Source organism: Gallinula chloropus (genome assembly GCF_964237585.1).
Source record: "Gallinula chloropus genome assembly, chromosome: 6".
Classification (NCBI taxonomy): domain Eukaryota; kingdom Metazoa; phylum Chordata; class Aves; order Gruiformes; family Rallidae; genus Gallinula; species Gallinula chloropus.
In genome coordinates this window covers 3,838,393-3,861,264 of record NC_140091.1, presented here as the reverse complement: position 1 = coordinate 3,861,264, position 22,872 = coordinate 3,838,393, and the positions used below count along the sequence as shown (strand labels likewise).

At 43.4% G+C, this 22,872-nt stretch overlaps 1 protein-coding gene across 2 annotated transcripts; it reads right to left on the bottom strand.

Moving 5' to 3' along the window:
* Nucleotides 1–564: 564 nt before the first annotated feature.
* On the bottom strand, nucleotides 565–20,867 carry LOC311193588 (E3 ubiquitin-protein ligase RNF170-like). 2 transcript variants are annotated; one of them, XM_084266445.1, is made up of 6 exons: nucleotides 20,411–20,867; nucleotides 12,918–12,972; nucleotides 7,291–7,399; nucleotides 2,724–2,797; nucleotides 2,124–2,234; nucleotides 565–1,105 (listed from the first exon to the last, which is right to left on the bottom strand). In XM_084266445.1, the coding sequence occupies exons 1-6, from the start codon at nucleotides 20,668–20,670 to the stop codon at nucleotides 800–802; spliced, it is 915 nt and encodes a 304-aa protein (XP_084122571.1). In that variant the 5' UTR covers nucleotides 20,671–20,867; the 3' UTR covers nucleotides 565–799. The 2 variants fall into 2 exon arrangements, 1 of the variants encoding a protein (XP_084122571.1); XR_014617396.1 differs by lacking the exons at nucleotides 565–1,105; nucleotides 2,124–2,234; nucleotides 2,724–2,797; nucleotides 7,291–7,399 and adding an exon at nucleotides 10,700–10,776.
* Nucleotides 20,868–22,872: the final 2,005 nt, after the last annotated feature.

The following is a 22,872-nucleotide window of genomic DNA, read 5'->3' as shown; positions in this document are numbered from 1 at the left end:
GATCTCACTGGCTGAACCGGCACCAAGACTTACAAGGAAATCACAAGGAGTGTATGAAGTCTAGAAAGGAAACAAACAGTCGTGCTGAGTTTGTTAAAGCTTCGATGCCCAGAGTTCAGGGAAGCCATGTACCTTACCCGGGCTTCTACAAACAAGTTACACAGACATTTGTTTGCATACCTTGCGGGATTTTTTTGCTCCCCTTAAAATACTTGTGCTTTATAGTTGCATTTTTGTTCCAAGCCAGTGTTACTACCAGTTTTATATTATCCATTTTATAATCAGGGTTGTACTCATTGCAGAGCTGTAAAAAATGTGCGTTCCAGTGGATGTGTAATCAGCTGTGACAACACAAAGCACTGCTACAAGATTTTGTAGTGATACTATCTGACATTGCTTGTGTTACACAAGACCTAGCAAATTGTGCAGTTTGCTAAGTTCTTAAATTAAACTTTTATTCAAATTGAGCCAAGATATAAAATGTTAAAGCTCAAGAGTTCTAAAACTCTGCAGCTACAAGCTGAGCGGCATTGTAGTTTTAGGCTCTGTTCATAGCTTTAGGCATTTTCAGCTCAGGCACTTTGTATGGAGAAGTCCAGTGTGAGAGAGTCTAGCAAGTACCAGTGGTGTGTAAAACCAGCCCTCTGAGTGCCTGCACACCACATCACTTGGCCACACCACGTGCTGCTGAGTCCTGCTTCAGCCTTTGTCAGCCGCAGAATGACAAGTCCATTACCCCCATCAGAGAAGCTTGTCATCGCTGGGTGAGGTTTGACTGAGGGATCCAGACGGGAGTCGGTCAGGACTCGGACAGCACGCTCTGAGCTGCCGACCGCGCCATGCTCACCCCGTTAGATGCAATTTGCTGGCAAATGTTTATCATGCAAATTAAAAGGAGGGAAACAACCACCATGTCATCAGCTGTTCCGAGCGTCCTACAGAGAGGCCCAGGCTTTGTGTCAAACGGAGAAGACAAGCATATGGCTGTTCCAAAGGAGCAAACAGCAACTCTCAGGAAAAAAATCCACACGAGACCACCCCAGGTGAAGATCCCTCGCAGGGCGAGAGTCAGGAACAGCGGCATGTCATACAGGTAATCTGCAAACTAAATACTCAGATGAGTTACACTGTTACTGCATTCTGAGGCCTGACATTCTTTCAGTCCAGTGTGTCTCAAGAACTTCTAGATTCACATCCCTGGAATGTAGAAACTTTCTGTGCTGTCCAAATCCACCTATGCTGTTCAATCACCCTGCAGTAACTAGAGGCACGCTTCTCTAAAAGGAAGCCCCACTCCCCCAGCACTTTGAAAGCAAAGAATTATGCTGGACATTGAATCCTTTTGGAAATGGCTGAACTGAAAAAATGCCTGTCCTTAAAATCTGGCATCAGTGTAGGCTGTGAATGACAGAAAACAAGGCATGTCTTGCCTTGGTGTGGACAGGAGCCATAGGGCTAAGGGACTCTTTCTCTTAGTTAATGCTAGTCTGTTGGGTTGAGAATATTCCCCTCCACGGTGCTTAGATTACTCCACAGACTGAAACAGACTTCACAGCCCTTTCTGGCCCCTACCAGGATGTGACAGGAGAGGAACATTTACTTTGGTGATACTCTACACCCTGTCAAGAATGGGCTTCACTTGTGCCTTCAGCCCTCATCTTTCACATCATTTCCATTGCCTGTCACATCTCTGTACCAGCTGGGATTCCAGCTCTAAAAAAGTGCAGGGCCAGCCTGGAGTGTTTGAATTTGGCAATACCTGGGGGAAAAACCAGCTGCTTTCTAAGCTGGAATCTGGTTTGAAATTTTAGAGGCAACTTAGAATTCTGGAGTTCAAATCTGAGTTCAGATTTGAAAGTTCCAGCCTGACTAGTTCTAGTTCTGCTTCGCTTCCTGTATTTCATCTCACACTGCTTCTTCCTCCCTGCCAGGGTGGCTGCAGAAGGTGTCCTCGAGTTAGGAACTCTGAAAAGGTGCCAGACGTAGCAGGGAGTGGAAGGACTTCCACTATGGTACTGCCATCACTGCATGGACAGGTAATTCACATAATGATGTGAACTTGTTCAATCCTCTACATGTTAATGCACAACTAACTAGATAAATGTAGATCTCTAAATACTTACGTGTCGAGGTTGCCCTGAGAAACGCTTGTTGTAATCTCTGATGTCATGTACAATTTGTTTACTTGGCTTATCTTGCTGCTTTTCACAAGAGATGCCATCCAGAAGAACCACCTTCATAGAAAAGAAGATGGACATTAGCAGTGTGTGTTTTAAAGGCCAGTACAACGTATAGTGTTCTGTAGGATGTGTCTGTCCACCATCTCCTCTCACAACAGGACCTTTGTCTGACTCCAGCAGTTCCACAAGAGCCAGAACATTCTCCTGTTATTACCTGTGTCCATCCTTCCAATGGAACAGGCAGCCCTAACCAGGGTCAGAGGAGATTAGGAGCTTCCAGACTGCTTTTTATGGGATGTTATCCTGCAGATTTAATAGACTATACAAAGCTAAAATCCTGGAGGCCTGTGTAATATTTCACAGAGTTGCCTGATGCGACATATGTCAAATCACACGTGCGAGTGGCTGCAGGGCCGCTCAGGTCTCAGTGGGTTTTGAGATGCTATGGAAAATTAGGAGGTAGATAAAGTTGATCCTGAGAGCTCATGCTTGTCATGTTGTATGTATCATAGTGCAGATGTGTAAAAGGGGGGTAGGTCTTACCTTTTGTCTGCAGAGAGGGCAGGTTATTGCTGCTAACCAGGGACTGAGTTTCCAGTATGTGATCAGACAGGAACCTACCAAGAATTAAAAAAAATTGTATTGAGATACATGAAATATATTGAAGGGTATTTATATATCCAGGGAACTTATCAGAACTGATAAACCCCCTTTCTACAACTGACTGTAAAAGGAATGTGATTCTTTGCTGTCACTTTACTATGTGGTTTGACTCTGCAAAGCAACTGTAAAAGTGGAGCCTGAGCTCTTCCACACCAGTCTGCACAGAGATGTGTGGACGTCCCCAGGGAGCCTTTGGGTCGGTTTCTTTTGCTGTGGACACCATGCTGTTCTGTGCTCCCCTGGCTGTGGCTGAAGCACTCGGGAATGGAGGTGCCCTTCAGAGCGCAGTGCTGGCTGCCATGCACAAAAGCAGGGCAGCTGCATGCAGGTGGGGTACCACCAGAGCCCGGGGGGCTTTACAGCTTATGAGGGCTGGTTATCACAAATGAACCAGCACACACAGCCAAAGGACAGCCTGGTGATGCAGGTTCCTGGTGCCACAGCACATATCTTGGTGGTAAAGTACCACAGATCAGGCAGTTCAGTCTGTTCGTTTGGGATTTTTTCTCTTTCTCATACTATATTTCAACTCCATTGCCCTTCTGGAACTGCAGAGCTCTGGTTGAGGGAGTCACAGCATTCTCTTTGATATTTCTTGACCAGACAGCTGCTGACTAATTTCCAAACAACCTCATCTCTTCTTATACAGACATCTCAGGTGTGAAAGAGGGCAGAGGCTGAGGACAGTAAGATCAGACTGCGTGTAGAGCTGACAGCAGCCATTGATGTACATGAATGTCAGTGCTGGCACTCACAGCAAAAGCAGCAAAGCACAAAAAGCATCTAATGAGAAGCAGCCCAGCTTGGCTCGTGGCTCCCGGGCTCGCGGCTCCTGGGCGTGGTGTGACAGGTCAGGAAAAAACCATCCCTTAACATTTCAACTGATGAGATTTGACAAGGACCCCAGTGAAAACAGAAGCAGAACGCTGCGCTTGGGGTCGTTTTATTGAGTTGAACAACGCTCTTTGTTCTTAGAAATAACCAGCAAACAGTTTCTTGTAAGCAGTGTTGTAAGGAGACGTCTTCAGGAGCCCTTGGTGCCATGTGCCTGAAATGCAGTATAGAAATGTTGGTGATGCTAACAGTTGTGCCCTGTGCATGCTAGGTTTGTCCCTTAGATATTTCTATGAACCTCACTCTGCCTTGTGCTTTTCACTTCTTCATTTGAGTGCAGGGTTTTTCTTTATGACCCCCGTTCTGTTCACATACTGGGCCCAGTTCCCTGGGCACGTGTCCGTGTTCATATCTGGCATCCCCACGCGGGACATGTGGCTGTGTTCTGGCAGACAGCTTCACGCTTTCCCTTGAACTTCTGTATCTGCCAGCCATCCCCCTGACTTCTTCAGGAACTGCTTTGACCCACTGGGTCCAGATCCAGTATCATGATCCACATGACTGCATTGATGTGCCTGTGTTGGGTCCCAGTGATGACAGTGGGGCACTGATGGATCCCATAGTTCCTCAAGGGCTTTCAGAAAGAAGCCCGTGGAAATTAAATTGTTCTGCACGCAGAGTCCTTTGTTTCGTGGAACAGGAAAGGAGGGAGTCCTCTGAAGTTGACCTATTTGTGCTTCAGTGCATTTTTCATAAAATAGACAAAATCCTGTTTTAATCTAGCCTGCTGCAGAACCTTCTGAGGGTGTCTGTAGGTTTCTCTAAAATACCTCTGCGGTTATTGTTAATTAGAAAAAAATAATATTGCTCAAGGATCGCTTTTCAGTTGAACTTCCTGAACATATGGTTCAAACTGAAGCTGAAAAGGAAAACTTCAGGACAAACTGTATGAATTACTACTAATAATAAAATCAGACATTTTTTATAAGTCCACATTAATCTTCTTTAAAAGCTCTGGGTTGACCACATTTTTTAAATAAAACTTTTACCAGAGCGGAATTTATTAAGAGAGCTCAGTGTTGCCTTAGCTCTGTTCCACAGGGCATCAAGAGACGTTTTATTACTGATTTCAGTCACAACAGACTTAGATCTATGCAGAATGGTTTTGATAAGCCCAATGTAAAGTTTTATTGGTTTAAGACATGAAAAACAGACACATTACAGAGGCCCCTTCTACTATATAAACACAGCCATAGTGTATTTAATGCTTTGCACTGGAGTCAGTGCTTCAGAGTGTAAATGATGATGTACTTGAGGAAAATAAAGCCCAGCTAAATACCTACAGCTAACAATAACAATATATAGCAAGCTTGATTAAGGTACTTCTCCTCTGAAGATCTCAAAATAAAATAAAGTCTGCATCTTTATGTCATATTCACAGATGGAAAAGGGAAAATTAACCAGGCCAGAGAAAGGGGAAAGTTGATGATCTTTGTTATGTCTGTCTTTGTACTTGAAACTGTAACTACTGTGACATGATTTGAAACAGGTTTTGAGGCCATATGCTTAGTGTTTGTCCTGGAGCGAGTTACATTCAAAGCATCCTTTTCCTGTGTGTTATAAAACAGTGTTATAAGAACACAAAACGACCCAAACTAATAAATGGTGTCACTCATGAGGTAGATGAACCCGCAAAGTGTCACTGCCTGTCAGTGATCCGCTGATTTGTTGTGGTTTCAGAGGATGGAGATCGTGGCAGTGGTGGTGAGGAGCTGTGCTGTGCCAGCATCATTTCAGTCTGGAGAAAAATGACAGTTGCTAAAGATAAAACCTCCATGCTTTTATTGCATGGGCCCTTGTTCTCATTTATGCTTGGGTCTTTTTATGACACTCTTAATGTGTTGAAAAAAGTGTAAATGGCTTGTAAATGGCTTGTAAACATAACTTGCACTTGCCTTAAGGTCTTTGTAAAATGCCAGAGCAGTAAAAAGGAGCTTCGTGGTTCTGACCAGAGCCTTTTGATGTACCTTGCTGCTGCAGCATCTGATAGCACTGCCTCCAGCTGCCTGCTGGCCAAAGATGGCTGATCTCGCACTGCACAGTAGCCTCTTCGTGGGCAGTTTCAGCTTCATCAGATCATGAATTGCAGTCCTCTTCTGCCAGCCCTGCTCTGGGGATGACAGCACAACCTGGTAAGCAGCTGGGGCAGTCAGGCTCTAAACTTGACCTGCAGATTCACTGGGCAGCGTAGTCCGGGGGCTGAGGGCAACAATGTCCAGTCCAAGTGTGCTGGTGGCCTTATCCCATCACCTTTCAGAGCAGGTGCAGAGCTCCCACTGGCTCTAGTGGTGCAGAGTGGGGGCCTTAAAAGTCCTGAAATCCTCTTTATAAATGCAGTTGTGAGTATAACTCCTTCCACTCTTCGGTGCTTCAGCCTTTTATTCCCTTTGAAAAATGATTTAAATTTTGTAATATCAGCCATATGGCTTAGCAGACTCAAAGAAGGTGTTTAGCAGACACATTTATCCAGGGAATTATGGTTTTACTTAAGATTATCCCCTGGGTGTTGGTGCACTGGGTGGGGGGGGAAGACCACACCACAGTCAGCCTCAGCAGAAGGCAGCCTCAGCCCCTCTAAACTTGGATCAGTCCCTTTCCTGCAAAGACAGATCCTGGGCTGGAATAAAGAGTTATGGAGCATGCATCATGATGAGATGTCTTCAAACGTTTTTTCCCCCCTTATGACTACACAGTTTACTTAAACAAAAAGATAAATAGATTAAAAGGAGCCTTGTGCATGACAAGAAATTCACTTTTTGAATTAATATATAACTCCTGCTATTTTATTTTTTAGAAAGGTTTTACAGGACTACAAAACAAGGTAGTTATGGGCTCTTGCTCTAGATCACGTCTGCTTTATTTTAGAATCATAGAATCATAGAATGGTCTGGGTTGGAAGGGACCCCAAGAATCATAGAGCTCCAACCCCCCTGCCACAGGCAGGGACACCAACCTCCAGGCCTGGATCTGTTTCACATGGGAAGGAAGCCTGTGGAACAGAATCAGACCTGAGCCCAGTGTGTTTTACTCCTAATTTTCACCAATATAAAGACAATTGGTCAATTTTATGGGATAGCTGGGTTTTTATGCTGTTCAGCAGTGACATGTAAAAAGACAAGCTGAGATTTCACGTTTTTACAGCGTGAGCTTTTACAGTCACAAACTGTATGATTGTTACACCCTTGGTTTTTATAAAAGGGTTTTTTTGGCATCACGAATACAAATTGTGGGGCTTCCTGGTGCATTTCACCCCTTCCATGAGTCTGTGTTGTGTTGTAACAGTGTCCTGTGAGATTATCTGTAGCTTCTTATCATCTTAAGACTTCTTGGGTGTTTGAAAAGTGGCAAAAGCAATGAGCAACTAAATATGCCATTAATGATTTCTCTCAGGAATATTACGATGGAGCTCTCCTGCTTCCAGTGAGAGCACCTTAATTAATTCCAGGGAGAAGGCCTTGGTCCTGGTTCTTAGACAGGACTTAAGATGCCTGTAAGAAGTGTACTTTATTCAGCAGCCTGTAAGAGCACTGCACTGTCAATCCAGAAATCTTACCACAGAATAAATGTCCACAGTTGGTTTCTACTGGGAATGTAGCTGTCTGGAGACAGATGGGGCAGCTGAAGTCGCTGTGATTACCAGGTCGCCAAATTTGGAGTGATTCCTGGAAAAGAAGTAGTAGAGAGTCCTCAATAAATTACTGTTTGGATTGACATATGCATTTAATAATAATTTACAGAGAGTCACAGAAGTTAAGTACAGATGTCACACACAATTGGTAGTTACACTAGCAGATAATGAAAATTAGGCAAAAAGAAACTAAGTGCTTTGTGTAATCCTGGAGAAAGGACCCATGGCAGAGTAAGAGCATGAGGTGGGCTAGGCAGGGTTAGGTTGTGGTTGGACTCGGTGGTCTTAAAGGTCTCTTCCAACCTAAGTGGTTCTGTGATTCTGTGATCATGCTGCCAGTGATATGTCCACACACTGCTGGATAATACCTGTGTTCTGAAAGCCACTCAGGTGTGAACTGCTGGCTTGCCTAGCTGTCACTACTAGCCAGGCAGTGCCTGAAGTCTGCCTCAGTAGGTTTTGGATCCTTTCCCTCCTCCTTTGGAGTCATATCTGTGACTTAAACCTACGGAAATCAAGTCCAGTGACTTATTTCAAGTCCAGTTCTGCCTTCCTTGGGTGGCAGAACGATTTCCTCCGTGTGTTCCATAGGTGATGTAACAAGACGACTCTTTTACTTAAGGAAATAAAATGCTTCTTAACAAGCCTTCCCTTTGCCAAGCAAACTCTGTAACTAAGAGTAATAGCGAGCTTTGTTTTTAGAGCAAGAAGATAAGACTTCTGTAAGCCTCTGGAGTGCTAAAGAGGCATTCTGAAGCACATTTGAATTGGGGAGGCTGAAGGATGGCTTTGCTTCTAAATCATTGCCTGAAGGCAGTAAAAATCTATTTGGCAGTGTATCGGTCTGGGCCAGGATTGTTTCATACAGGGGGAGATAAAAAAAAAGAAAGATTCTTGTATTGCAATGATGCCTTACCACACTGAAAGTTTCTGCTACCTTTATTACATTCCATAACCTGAAATGGATGATGTGAGTGTACTTCGTCTTAGCACACCGTGGAGAGACTTGTGTTGGACCACACGTTGGATTGCCACAGCCACAGTGAGATCGGCCTTTGAATAACTTGGCAGTGTCTGTCCTTTGTCATGACAGGGGAAAGATTTCAGTGTGTCTGTCAGTCCCAGAAGCAAAGGAGCACTTCTGGAATTGGGAAGGAGCTTCCAAGGAAGTTCCTCCACTTTAAGGCAGAGTCTTGAACAGGTTACTGACTGTCCTCCACTGTCTACACTTCCAAGTACTTGACTATTACAGTTTTATAAAGAGAAAATGGAATACATTCAATATTTTGCATGTCCCATACTGGAAGATCCTGAGTGACTGAAGATTTGAGCTCATTTGAAAACAGACAATTTTTTTCTAAAGCAAAAATAATTCCAAGGAAGGAAAGAGAGGTTGTCATGTCGGTCTGCCAAATGAGTGATCAGGAAACCAGGTCTCTTGCCAGAGCCGTGTCTAGAATTAGGAGCTCACTGAATTAGTAATTCTAAATCAGCACCTTTAATAGCAGCCTTTCCTTCCTATATTGAGAGTCTATAAATAAGAACTGGCGGTTTTAAAACAATGTGCCATAACTACTGGAAAAAGTCTTTCTCCTTTACTGATAGTGAAGTTATAAATGTATTTCTTTCTGATCTTCAACAGACAAATTTCACATGCTGAAGGCATTTACATTGTTTTCGGTTTTTCCTCTCCATGTACTGATAAGATTATCTCCTGCTGAGGTAACAACCACACAATGGCCCCATGACACTGGGATGACTGGATATGAATAACTAAAACACAACAACGATCAGACAGGTGAACTCCAGGTAAGCAGGTTTGAACACAATGCCACCCAAAATTCCTACAGCACATCACATGTACCTCGACTTCCCATGCAGTACTGACAGGGTATCTGCAGATCCAGAAGAGCATTATTTCAACTGATACAAACTCTTAATAGTTTTCCTCTGCTGAGGAACTGCCCCAGAGCACACAGCCATTGTGTTTATAAACACTGCATACATGACATAAGCCGATTCAGTATCTAGTCTTTATTTTTGCAAAGTAATAACACACACATTTCTTTAGCTTTGTCTCATACAACAAAGGGAAACGAATGTGTTTCCGATTATGCAACAGATACTGAGTCAAGGGAAACCCAGCATTCCCAGACCATAACCCATGGAAAGTTTGAAAAGCTCTCTTGCCCTCTGCAACCTCAACAAGTTAAAATCGCTTGTATATTTTGTATTAAAATGTGTTGTACAATAATTAACTTACTATATGACTCCTAAGGGACAAATGATTATCCCTTTTTTTTCCAGATGACTCATCTTCTGCTGACTTAATGAGCAAGGCTGCAGAAAGGGAGTTTGTGCTGTGCAGAAAACAGGAAAATTCGGTGTCGCTGCGTTGCTGAGTGATACTGGTTCTGGCTGCTGAGACTTTGAAACTGCTCGAGGATTGCTCTCAGAGCACTCAAGTTAGAGTTGGGACTAAAGCAAGGAGCTGGCAGTGGCACTAGGTGAAGAATAAGTGCATGGATGCAATGAAGAGAAATTAATTAATACAATGAAGAAAATGAAGCTGGGAGGGGACACAGCCAGGACAAGTAACCCAAACATAGCCAAAGAAGGTATTCTGTACCACGACATCATGCCCAGCATGAAGGGGACTGGTGGGGGAGGAGGGCACGGCTCCAGGACTCACAGTCTGGGGACAGTCCAGCTTTGGGACAGCTTTGAGCTGTACAGTCTGAGTTGTGCAGTTCAGTGAGGAACCGCATCATGTATCACCAGTTTGGTTTATTTTGCTGTAAAGTCCTGTTGGTGTTAGTTCTCCCTCCCTTTGCTTGTCCCAGTGAACTGTCCTCATTCCAGTCCATGAGGGTTGCCTTCATCTTCCTTTTTTGTTGTTGTTGTTTGTACTTCCCTCCCCCCCTTTTTTTTCCACAACTCCCCATAGGGTGAGAGGAAGCGAGAGAGCAGCTGTGTGGTGCTCAGCCACTGGCTGGGGCTAAACCACAACAGCTACTAAATACAAAGGTAGTACAGCTGACTGGCAAGTTCCTGAAATAAAACTTGCTGGAGAATGAAAGCATTCTGAGGAAACATCATGTTTCTTTATTCTTCTCCAGGCATCCACTGCTGGAGAGAGGGCAAGATGGCCCTGGTTTGACCTGGTTGTAGCCATTCTTAATAACAGAGCATTTGGAGGGGGAGGAAAGAGGCTTGGAGTCACCTTCAGCAAAGATATCGGTGGCTTAGTCTTTTCTTGGGTAGATAGATGAGGGAAAACATGCCAAATCTTTCATTTATTTGTACTAGATTATATCCACATAATCAAATTTCTGATTTATTTAGTCCAAGCACTCAAAATGGTGTTCGGGTTGGCTTTATCCTCGTTATAAAGGGACTGCCCAGCTGGATCTGATAGAAAGAGAAGACAGATGATATCTGACATAGCCATAAGTCTGCCAGAATTAATTTACCCCTTCCAAAATCTTGAGCCAGCCTTTGAATATTTGAATAGCAGACTGAATCAGAGATTGAAGTAGTGATTATGGCAGTTAGTATTTTGTGTCATCGGGCTTTGAGCTTTTGATGGCATTAAACAGTCTTAACAAAATAAAATATTTAGTGTGACTTTGCCTAAAGTGGCAGATGTTTAGGGAGCCTCTTCTCATACAATAGTTGTACATTTAATTACAGAAAGCAATTAAAATCATTCTAATGCCATCTAGAGGGACATTCAGAGGCTTGAGAGGTGGTACCAACCTTGCAAAGTCAACAAGGCCAAGTGCAGGATCCTGCACATGGGTCAGGACAGTTCCAAGCACAACTACAGGCTGGGTGGAGAATGGAGAGAGCACAGCCCGGAGGAGAAGGACTTGGGGGTGTTGGGGGATGAGGAGCTCAACCCGAGCCAGCAATGTGCCCTTGCAGCCCAGACAGCCAACTGGGTTGCATCCTCAGCAGCATGACCAGCAGGTCAGAGAGAGGATCCTCCCCCTGTACTCAGGTCCCATGAGACCCCACCTGCAAGGCTGCATCAGAAAAGCTGAAGAATTCCTCATACTTTATAACTGGAGTAGTCCCAGTGTGTTATGTGAAGGAAGATACCCAAGCTGAGACTGCATGTATGATTTTACTTAATACTGTTTCTAGCACCCAGTGTTAGCTTCATCTAAGATTCAACTTTAAAAACCCTAAAATACTGTTGGTGTAGCCCATATGTTCCTGGGAACCACACTACAGTCAGAATGGTTAAATGGTTAGTTCAGTAGAATTCCATTTACTTCATTTGGAAGAAGTGGGTACATCCCCACACACACACTCACTCAAAGTTCAGAAGCAAATAATTCTGAAAAACAGACTTCAAAGACCCAGAGAAAACCTTAAATTCTGCCACCTCAAATTCCAAGTGCCACAGTACCTACATTTTGTCTATTCTCCCCCCCCACCCCCGAATTCCCCAATCCAGAGCTAATTCCCAGGCACCTTACACAGCATAGAGACTGAGCAGTCTAAGGATTATACCCAAGTCACCCAGGCTTACACTAAGGTTACAGGAGTTGCAGTGGATGATGGTGTACAGCACTTGATGGCAGATTTTAAATTTGCTGTTTGGCAAAGGCCATGGGAAGTTGACCTGTGTATATTTAAACACAGTTTTTCTAAAACCAGGTCCTTATGTTTATATTCCTTTCTCAGTGAGCACCCCAGGTGTTACTTGCTTTTCAGGTCATATTTACAAATGATTTCTCTATGTAGGCACCTCATCAGGACACAGGCTGTGAAGCTCTTGATACCCAGAATCTCCAAAAGTGACAGACAGATTTTTGAGAACAAGGAGATCTTTTCAAATCCAGACTCATCTTTTGGCTTAAAATTAAAGATAAGCATTTCATAAAATAAATTTAGTAGAACTCTGAAAATTGAAGCCTATTGTACTGAAGTACCACTGCTGGATTTGGTACTTTTTTAATACTTGCATGCAAAAGGAAGGCAGGATGAAGATCAGATTGTTGCTTATGGTTTAAGCCTTTATCTCTGTGACAGTGCTCAGCTGATGACACCTTTCAGTTTTTCCACAAGGAAATGGAGTTTTAAAGCACCAGTGATGAGTCCTTTCTCATCAGTATGTTAGATGAAAAGGAATTAAAGTTTTAAAAGCATTTAGCAGATTCATTTTTTCATGAACATGTGGCATTATTTAGAACTAAACCAGACCTTGTTTTGAGGTTTAAACTTGTTAGGAAGTCATGATACAGTGTGACCTCTTGATCAGATACCTGTGACAGGTAAGCAGCTGCTCAGTGTCTCAATTACAAGGGCAATTAAGAAGATCAGGGAGGATACACTGGACAGCTCATTATTGGACAATGCATATTTAACCTAATCACAAGCAAATTAAAAATACGACATATTTTAAAGGGAAAGATTGATGCATGCAATTTTTCCAAAAGTAATCTAATGATTAGAAGTATAAATAAATAGTTCAAATTCATAGTCATTCCAATGAACACTTCCTACCGTGGTTCAGAAGATCTATGTTATGTTTGGCTTACCATTCCTCCTTCCAGAAATGTTTGAGAAGAGCTGAGCGGGCTACAGCAGCTGACACTGTTGGTGTAGAATCATTCATTAGGGCCAGCTATGCATCTTTGTCAATTATTAACTTCATTGCCCAATGGCAAGTGTCTGTCAGGTTTTCTAAATTAAGGTTATGAAAGAAAGGCAGCAGGGTTTGGGGGAATATCTCCCTCTCAAACAAAGCAATTCTGCTAAAAAAGCAGAGAGGACTTCTGAGAGGAAAAATATAACAGCTCTCCTCTTCTTCCAGATCATCTAAACAAATCTTCTGTCCCCAAAAGATGTTGAACATAATTGAAGAGATAACCTGAACCTAACAAAAAAAATGGCATTACTATTTTTAAACATTAACTTGATCAAGGGCACGCTACAGGTATTTTGAACATCTGATAGAGTAGCAGCTTACTGGTACTGTTGTGAAACGGGCTTAAAACTTGCCAGGCTCCTGGGCTGCTTTGGAATTGCGTAACTGTGGATTTGCCTGTGTAACACAATATTGTCCAATGAATCAAGTAAAGTTTAGAACTGAAGCAGAGGTCTAACATGCTGAAATAATTCTAGTAGATGGCCATGTATACTTCATAAGGTATTTATTCTTTGTCGTGCTCTGTGGTCCTTAAGAAGGCTTGATTTTGGAGATGATATTCTCCAATTTAATGCAGCAAAATGAATATGGAAACCTGTCAAGGGCTTGGTTTTGAGCAGCATCATCCATCCCAGTCCTGATTCAACAAGGCATCGAAGCACATGCCTGATTTTCAGCCCTCAGGTAACACATAACCTATTATGGAAGGGTGGAGTAGGAGTAAGTAATATTGGAATAGAAATACACTTAGAGCAAAAATAATGCCACTGGCGTTCCTGCTGGAGCACTGATAAGCTAAACAAAACACTTTTCAAAGACTAATAACTGGATGGGATTTGTAGCATAAACAATGCTCCTTGTTAGTCACCAGTCCCCAGGGCATCTTCCTCACTTTGTTACAGATAAATTGGCAGCAAATGAAATACTGTATGTGATTTCCTGCCCTGGGTATGCACGTGTCCTCGCATGCCAGTGTGAGCACTGTCATTTATTATTTATCCAAGTATGTATACAAAGCTACAGTGTGATTTAATTACTCATTAAAGGTGCCAGACTGACAGATGCAGAAGCTGGAGCTGTTTCTTTATCCAGAGAGCTGACAGAGTGTAAGCAGTGCCATCCTCTTCAGGCTGCCCTAGTAAAATGCTTCACCCCGATGGACTCTCCAAATATCTGAGCATAGCTTTTTCCCTCCAACCTTCTCCCAGCTACTCTGCTCAACATGTTAAATTCATAAAGGCTGCTAACAAAGATGTCAGTTATTCCTGTGATTTGTAGACAGGAATGTTTATACACTGAAAATTGGTTTGAACCAATTAAATCTATTTTGGCTGGGCAACTCCCTCTCACTAAAGAACAGTGAAGAAATTATAGATGTTTTGTAGAGGTGAAAAAAGCCCAGAAGATTTCCCTTTACTTGCCAGGGCTGTATGCATAGTGCTGTGGCTCTTTTGCCACAGTACTCTTATGCCCTTACCTATCAGACAACACCAGTCTTGGAAACTGGTTGCTAAATTATGCATTGTTTCAACAAGCAGGATTTTGGTTCCATTTTTTTATGGCACCCCAAACCTGTTGTCAGGTACTGTTACAGTTCTAAGTACACCCTGCTCCCCCCAGGCACAGTGAGATGCAGGGCAGCAGGGAGTCTGCAGTCTTCTCACATTTTCATCAGCCCCCAGTCCTTAATGGGAAACTGAGATTTTATGTTCATGTAGCTCCAGAACATTTTGAGACAGATAATGGCCACAAGAAAATCTTCTGAGCTTCTGTGGATCTGTAAGTTAAATCAGCAAAAACATGACTACCCAAGACCAATCATTCCTATTGCTTTACTAACTTGTATGGCCCCAGTACCTGCCAGAAAGTTGCAGTTCTGATCCTTTCTGTCTAGTTGTGGGTTGGGCTTTTTAGGTGCTAGATCTTTGGTTGAAGCCTTAAAGCAAAGCTACAGAGCAAGTAATACTGTTTACTAATAATAAACTCATCATTTTGGCTTTGGAGATTGAGCTGGCAAATGCTGAGCACACCTGAGTTATTCTGCATAGTCAAATAGTCCCATCAAGTGCCAATGATCTTATTGCATTATTAATTATCAAATATACAAATAAAGTTTCATATTCTACTCGACAGAAGCCTACCTAACCAAAAAATGGCCTGAAAACCATAAAGATAAGATTAAGAAGCATAAAGAAATGAAGTAACACTTCTGGCAGTGTTTTGGAGCAGGGCCTATGTAATGGCATTTGACACAAACCGAGGGGGTTTCGGCTGAGATGGAGTTTTGCATTATGAATTCTTGGTGTGTCACAGCTGTGACCTAATTCCATCCTGGGAAGTAAGAATGGCTGCTGGGTGTGTAGGCAGGCTTCAGAGTGTGCTGCTAAAATGAGGAGCTGAGCTATCAGTACGTTGTGAACCTGGTTCCTGTGCAACAGCTAAACACGTCAGAGCAACTGTCAGTGAAGAGCGTCAGGAAAGCAAGAGAGAAGTCTCTCTAGAGGAAACATAAGTGAACAGGTAGTAAAACCAGGCAATTGTAACTTTTATCTGAAAAAATTATGCAAGTGTAGAATGTAATTTTGTTAGAAATGCCAATAAAAATAATTGTAACCTTCCTGGCACTGCTTAGAACAAGCAACCTGTTAAGAGGCTCGAGCCCCTGCTGTAGGACTTGGCTTTCACTCTTTGGAATGTGCTCTATCAAGAGATCCTTAAAACATGAAAGAAAATATGTTCAAAATTTTTAGGCAAATTGAAGGTTATTTTCAAAGCAAAAAAAAAAGATACTGATGTAAAAATGATGGGAAATCTGAACTGGGTTTTGACAGGTGCATACTAACTTGCCTATTCAATGTATAAATGTTGCAGGGAGTATCAGAGCAACTCACCTCTTTACATACCTATAGCTGCCCTACTCTGTTTAGCTGTGTTTGGGATTTAAACATTGCTGTGTTACTGAATAGCAGGTGGTAGCTACAACATTTTCATGTTGTGTTTTTTGTTCTGAACACAGACATTTCTTCAACTAGAGACCACTAGTGTTTGAACACTCCTATAAAAAACACATTTCAGTAATGCTTCACACCAGCTGACAGAAAGGAATATGCTGCCCTGCCTTTCCAACACACATGTGGAGACAGGACCTGCGAGTGCCAATGTGGATTTGTTTGTGACAGACATCTGTCGTTGTTCATATTCTGGTACTGAATTTTTTGTTACTGGCAGCAACTGAAATGATACCTGAGATATTTAATACATCTGAACTTGTAAAGGCAGGAGCTGCTACCACGACACTGCACGTAGTTCTGTAATGTCAATTAATGCCAGCTAGCTGATACTGGAATTGCTTAAGCCCACTTTAACTTGTGACCTTGTTCACTGAAAGGAAGATAAAGGGTACCAAAATAGAAGTTGAGATATCTGTGTGAAAGTAAACAAAAAGACAGAAATAGAAGAACTTAGATATGAGATTGACAAATGTTAGAGAAACAGCCAAGGCAGCAAGAGAGCGTGCTAGGAGGGAAGGTTAGTGACAAAGCGAGGTCTCACTGTGGAGAAATGATGTCCTAGAGGTGTACATATTTTATCCTGCCCAAGTCATTGTTCATAAAAGTTTCCTGAGGTGTTGCCCAAAGAAAACTGAGGAAGATCATTCCTTAAAGATGTTAACTATTTATTCTGCTGCTGTGTGAAGCCAAAAGGTACAATGACAAAGATCTCGTCACAGTCTTTCCTTTAAATGAAAGCAGTTAGTTTTCCACCTCTGGCCTGCGTTGGTTTTGGTATAACTTTTTATCACAACTTTTGGTTCTGTGGCGTTATTTCCCCCTTTTTCTCTAACTCTGTGGGAATTACATTATACTAAAGCAGAGATAATCAGGCATTCTCTGCATTCATCTTTTCTGGTTCTTAAGCAGTGACCAGGTCAGGTAGTCCTCATACAGCCCATCTTTTTTTTTTTTTTTGAACCTGAAAAGTGAATTTCCTTTCCCCAAGAGAATTTAGAGACAGTGGACTGGCCAGAGACACTCACATATGTAATCTAAATGGAAGCCACATCCCTGCAGGCCCTGTGGCACTGAAAAGTACTAAGGCGAGTAACTTAATTACTTCAGATCAAGTCCAAGCCGTCTCTCCTTCAGTCAGCTCCTTTCCCCTTTTCTTTCTCTAGTACAGGATTAAAAACTCTCTACAAGGACCCTACCAGATTTTGTTTATTTGTCTTATGGATTAGATTAGCCATAGAGTTCTTTTGAAATTTAGTATTCTCTGTAATAAAATGTGATCTGCTTAGCTCATGTTAGCAGTATCGTTAAGGTAACATGTTTATCAATGCCTACTTCAGTGATACATGCTAAACATTAATATTTGTAAAAGTACTTGCTATTTTTTTCCAGAAACTTATAAACTAAGTAGTATTATTCTGTGTGACAGGTGTAATGTATCTGTACTCCACATACACAGTCACTGTATCACATGGGCTGTGATAACCATACCTGAAAGTTTGTAGCCAAAGACCCCAGAGATTACTCCAGCCAAAACTGAGTTCATTGTAGAACAGACTGGAAATGCCAGTCCAAGTCTTCATGGAAGGCTATTTCTTACCACCATTAAGTATGTGGGGATCAAAGAAAATGTTCACTGAGTTAAGCTGTGCTAAGAAAAGTGTAAAGAAGAGCATAAACGGTTCAGGAATCCCAGGAATCCCACTGGCTTAAACAGCCTTTTATTAAAAACAAGTGTTCTCATAGTTGAATGACTTCCAAGAAGGGCCTCAAGTGATGAAAGTATTTCCATCTAATGTGAAAGTACTTGAAAGATGCTTATTCCATGTGAAAATATTTCCACCTTTCAGAAGAGCCTGAATACAAAACTCCTTCAATGAATATACCCTCACACAAGGAATTAACTTTTCGGAATTAACTTTTCAGAATTAATAAAAAAATGTAGAGGGATACTCTTTTGATACTGAATAATAACTTTTATCTCCTACAAGAGCCAAAGAAAGTATTTTGGAGTATTTTACAAACTATATACTTTAGTTGCACAGTGAAAAATTTTACATCCAGCATCGTGATATTGCTCCCAGTTCGCTCTGGGCATAACTGACTGTGAAGTACCCTAGGGCATCTTCAGAGAAAAAACAGTGGGATCTCCTTCCAACACATGGGACACACTTCAGTCCTGTTGGCTAACTGCACAATACAGACATACTCTGTATATCCTATATCATCCCACTCCTCCAACCTGAACCTAAGCCACCAGTAACAGTGCCTCCCATCCTCACCAAAAATCATGAGGCCATAGAAACACGGACAGAGCCAGTTATCCCAGTAGTATTTGAGCCATCAGGAATGTGTCTTTTCACTGTTTCTGTTTTTATCCTTTCCTTTAACCTCAAGCTGGTTTTTTTGGTTAGAAGGAGGAGCTAAGCCAGATCACGTGCCCTTGGCAGATCACGGTAAGGTTTTCTCTACCTCAGCCAGCCCTGCTCTGGGAGTTGCTACTCTTGTAAAATGCAATTCGTGGTAAGATTGGAAAGCAGTACTGAAATAAGCTGTGCCCCCACCTTCTTACACCCCGCTGGAGTAGGCAACAGATTGGTATGACTAAGAGCTGACACAGGTCTCTTGGGTAAATCTGTGAGAGGCTGCCAGAGCCTGGGCACAGAGCAGTGACCACAAGACCACGGGGGCTGACTGCCAGTAACCCGCAGCTGTTGGAAGCCTCTTGTGCAATGAGGAACCACAAACCTGCCTGAGACCACCAAGGTACCGATAATCTTGAGCCAGTTCACATTGGCATCATGACAGGGTTTTTTCTTCATATTTTATGATTTTTTTAGGTCTTTGGTTATGCTGAAAAATCTTTATTTGATTATAGTAACTTCTAAACTGGCTGCATTTGTGGAATAAACAGGTAGCTGGTGGCTTTTTCATGAAAATAGAATGACCTCCAATACAGATAGATCTTAATTCAAAAGGAAGCGTGAGTGTATATGCCAGGAAGATATGAGAGGTTATGACAGGACATGAAGGGAATACAGCAAGTATAAATTCAGTTCCTATTGCCTATAACTAGCTGCACATATTTGGTAATTGGTAAGTTTCTAGTTTCTCCATCTGAAACATTCAAATATGCCTCAGCCCCACAGAGTATTGTAAGGCTGATGTGATGGTTCTGAAGCTTTTATAAAATGCTTGGGAAGTGGCAGACTTCCATAAATCGTATCAGCCGAGCTACTAAATGTGACTGAGAAGCTGAGGATCGTTTTTCACCTCGTGGATTCTAACGGCAAGAAATGTGCAAGTTACATAACTAACCACCAAGTGTCACTGTTTGGTATTTTTATATCCTGACGTCTTTGTTCCCGAGTGCTCAGAAAATCCCTTTTAGACGGGGTCCTGCAAATGAGGGTTTTCCAAACTACAAGAGACACATCTGCACACAAGGTATGGGAAAACTCAAGTGTCTGGATATGCAGTTTGCTTGTGGAATCCACCAAGTAATGTCTGACCTAAATACTGGTTTTATTACTGGATATAATAATGTAAGTCCCATTTAAAAAAAAAAATAAATCTTAAGAATCAGATTTATTTTTAAGCCCAGAAATTTCCACATATATTTGCATTGCAGCTGCCTGTGGAATTCAACATGCCATGTAAGTGTAACGCTCCTCAGATAGATCCTTGCTTTGTGCTAGTACTGGTTTATCTGGGTGAGCACTCAAACCATTCAGTCAGCCATTTGACGTGGCTGCACAGGTGAGCCAATCTCCTCTGACATAATCCCAGGTTACCAAACCTGTACAGCCTGCCTTCCATTTCAGATGAGTGCCTCTCCCACAGATGTCAGCCAGCCTCCCTGCATTGTCTACAGTCTGTAACACCCTTCTGGCACAGGCAGCACTTACAAGTTCTAGATGCTTTTGAACGAGGAGCAACCTGGAATGTTGGTATTGGGCCCTGGGTAGATCTGATTACCCTTCCATCCTGTCCACACTGTAAAACCGTTTTCTGCAGTATTTTTAGTGTGTATGAAAAATTACCTCACTGAAGCAGAGTATGTTGTGCACTAATAGGCCTTTATGGCCTCACCTGGTGCCTCCATCCACACCCGTGGCCCATGAGCTACTCTAAGCTTAGCCCTCTGCTGTCAGCTGAGTCACAGCCATGCCTGTGCCTGCCCAAGGACTCCACTGATCTGGACTCTGACCTGTGGACTGAACTCCCAGTGTGACCTCAGAGCTGCTTTGTCGCTGTGCACCTGCCTAGTGATCATGGGACTGCCTGACTCTGGTTAACCTCACTAGGCCTGTCCTTGACCAGCAGGTTGCCTTCTGGGCTTTACCTTGCTCTTACCTCATCACCATGAACTTACCTGACCACCTGAACTCGCGGTTGAACATGTCTGGATCTGCCTTGCTCCATACAGTGGGACGGGGCCCTGGCTGGTGAAGCCCCTGCCCTGCTGGCTTCTGTCTCCCTCTTGGCTCTGTGTCTCCTGAAAAGCAGCTGCCTCCTGCTGCTCCCTGGCTTATGTGGCATAAACCTAGGGAAGAGTAGGTGCCTGTAGAACCTATAAAGTAAACAAAAGCGTGTACAAAGTTGAATGTGCAGACAAAGCACATGTGAAATCATGAAGCTGAAACACAGAAAAAGGTGTGTTTCTGTGAAATGGGTCAGAGGACACTGGATGAGGGTTGGTAGGAAGTGACAGACACTAGGATGTGGTACTTGCTGAGAGAGGAAAGGATCTAAAATAAATGAAAGGAGAAAAAATGAAGAAATGAAGAGCAGTAAAGATAAAATCAACAAAATCTAACAGAAATCGTGAAAGAGGAAAAAGACTATAAAACTACTATACAAATCCTAGCATGGAACTCTGGGGTTTTACTGTAAAAAGCTTTTATTCCTTATTCTATTTTTTAATAAGGATTTTTCATGATCAATGGCAACCAAATCTCCTTTAAGAACCTCTGGCAGATTTACCATTCAAAAGCTTTCCAGAAATCCAAGACCATTCTCAAGTTTTTATCACTTCTGGACAGCATCACGGATGGAAACAGTCATGTAAATACTGTCCACTTCCTCTAACACAGTTATAATCTGTGCGCCAAAGTAGATCCAGTAACATGGAATTTACGTTTATATCTTTAGAACAGGAAAAAAGATTATATGGTGATCATAAAACAGCTATTACTCAGCTTAGTCCCCTCTTAGGCTATCCCACTGACGTGTTTAATGCTATCCTGCAAATTCCACTGACAACAAGCAACGTAAGAATCTTGATTAAAACAGAATCAACTAACAAAAAAAGCATTTAAATTCAATTAGTAAAAGAGGCTGGGGGAGAGGAACATGACTGAAGTTCTTGTGCTAAAACAGCAGAGGGACAAGAGTAATCGCATCTTCTTAGCGTAAGGTACTTAGACTTTTCTCTGGAGCGTCTGAGCCAGGGTATTATAGAAGACAAGATCCTGAACCAGGCGCACCCAAGACGTGATCAAATAAAATAGGTTTTCCAATTAAACAAATACAGCAGAGGAAAGCAAGCAAAAGGATTTTGTTGTTTGGTTTTGTTTTGTGGGTTTTTTGGGTGGTTTTATTGTGAAACAGAAAAGATCAAATAAAAAAGTACTCCTACGTTTTAGGTACCATGTAGTGAAATACCTAAGATGAAAAGAACGTGCTGTGCACCTGCCTGGCATTGTTTGACGTCCTGTGCAGGCAGTCATTACAGAGCCGCCTGTGGAGCCCTGGCAGCATGCCCTGCGCCCTGCCAGGTGGATGAAAGACTCGCTGGGGAGCAGCTCAGCGGCGCCCCTCGAGCTGTCAGGCCTCCTCCACTCCCCTTGCTGGGGGTTGACGACTGCTGTGAGACATTGGGAGTCTGGTGGGGTTCGGGTGGTTCTAATAACGGCCTCTGAGGCGGAGATAAAATAAACAAACGTAATATAAATTAAAGAGGTGAAACTGCCGCGGCCCTTCTCAGCGCCACCTATGCTGTTGGGCAGGGGAACACCCTGGAGAAGGGTTCAACAGGTTGTTCCCGCGCCTCATCCTTTCGCGCCTTCCATCCCTCACCTCCTCAGAGGGAGTTCAACTTCGGGCTCATTCAAGAATGCTGTTTTATTAAGCGATTCCGTACCCTGCTCTGAAAGCAACATTTGTGGCTGGTGTAAGGTACACTGGCCTACCTACGCCTTAGGTAGGCACCGCGGGCCTGAACCATGCCAGCACCCCTTGTTCCCCGCGACCTGCACGGAGCGTCTGCCCCCAGCACACCGCAGCGGCCGCGACAGCCGAAAGGCTGCCGGGCGGGAAGAGGCGGCCGCCATATTAGGACGGGGTGGCACCTCCTGCGTGGGCTCGCAGCCGCGGAGGGAAGGTAGAAGCTGTACCCGGTGACTTCCCGGCCCACGCTTCACCTCAGCGGTATGTGACGCGTCCCCACTCCCCCTCACTCCCCGTTCCGGGGGCCGCACGGAGCTGAGGCGGCGGGTGCGGCCGCTGAGAGAACAGCAACGGCGACGCTTAACCCCGCCCCTACAGGAGGGTCCCCCGTGATTGGTGCAACACCTAACTTGCTCTTCTGTGATTGGCCGGGCCAGCTGCCACTCTCGGCATTTGAAGGCATGTTCAGGGAGCTGACGTATACGTCCTGACAACGCGCCCGCTCCCCGCGTGGAGGTGGGCGCTGCTCGGGACGGTGGGCTGTTCTGACGCGTCACGTGGCGTCACGTCAGGTCAGCCGCGCTGGGCGTAAGCGCGCTCGGAGCAGCGGGTGCCTACGCAGCCGCCCTGAGCGGGGGCGGCAGGCGGTGGGAAGGGGTTGCCGCC

What these genes read in the sequence shown, in the direction of transcription:
- LOC311193588 (XM_084266445.1), bottom strand. Translation starts at nt 20,670, where the DNA reads ATGATTTCACATGTGCTTTGTCTGCACATTCAACTTTGTACACGCTTT. An exon ending in CCGCGAGTTCAGGTGGTCAG is followed by an intron (nt 12,973 to 20,410) that starts GTAAGTTCATGG and finishes CTACACCAACAG; the next exon opens with TGTCAGCTGCTGTAGCCCGC. An exon ending in TCTCAGGGCAACCTCGACAC is followed by an intron (nt 1,106 to 2,123) that starts GTAAGTATTTAG and finishes CTGAGTATTTAG; the next exon opens with TTTGCAGATTACCTGTATGA.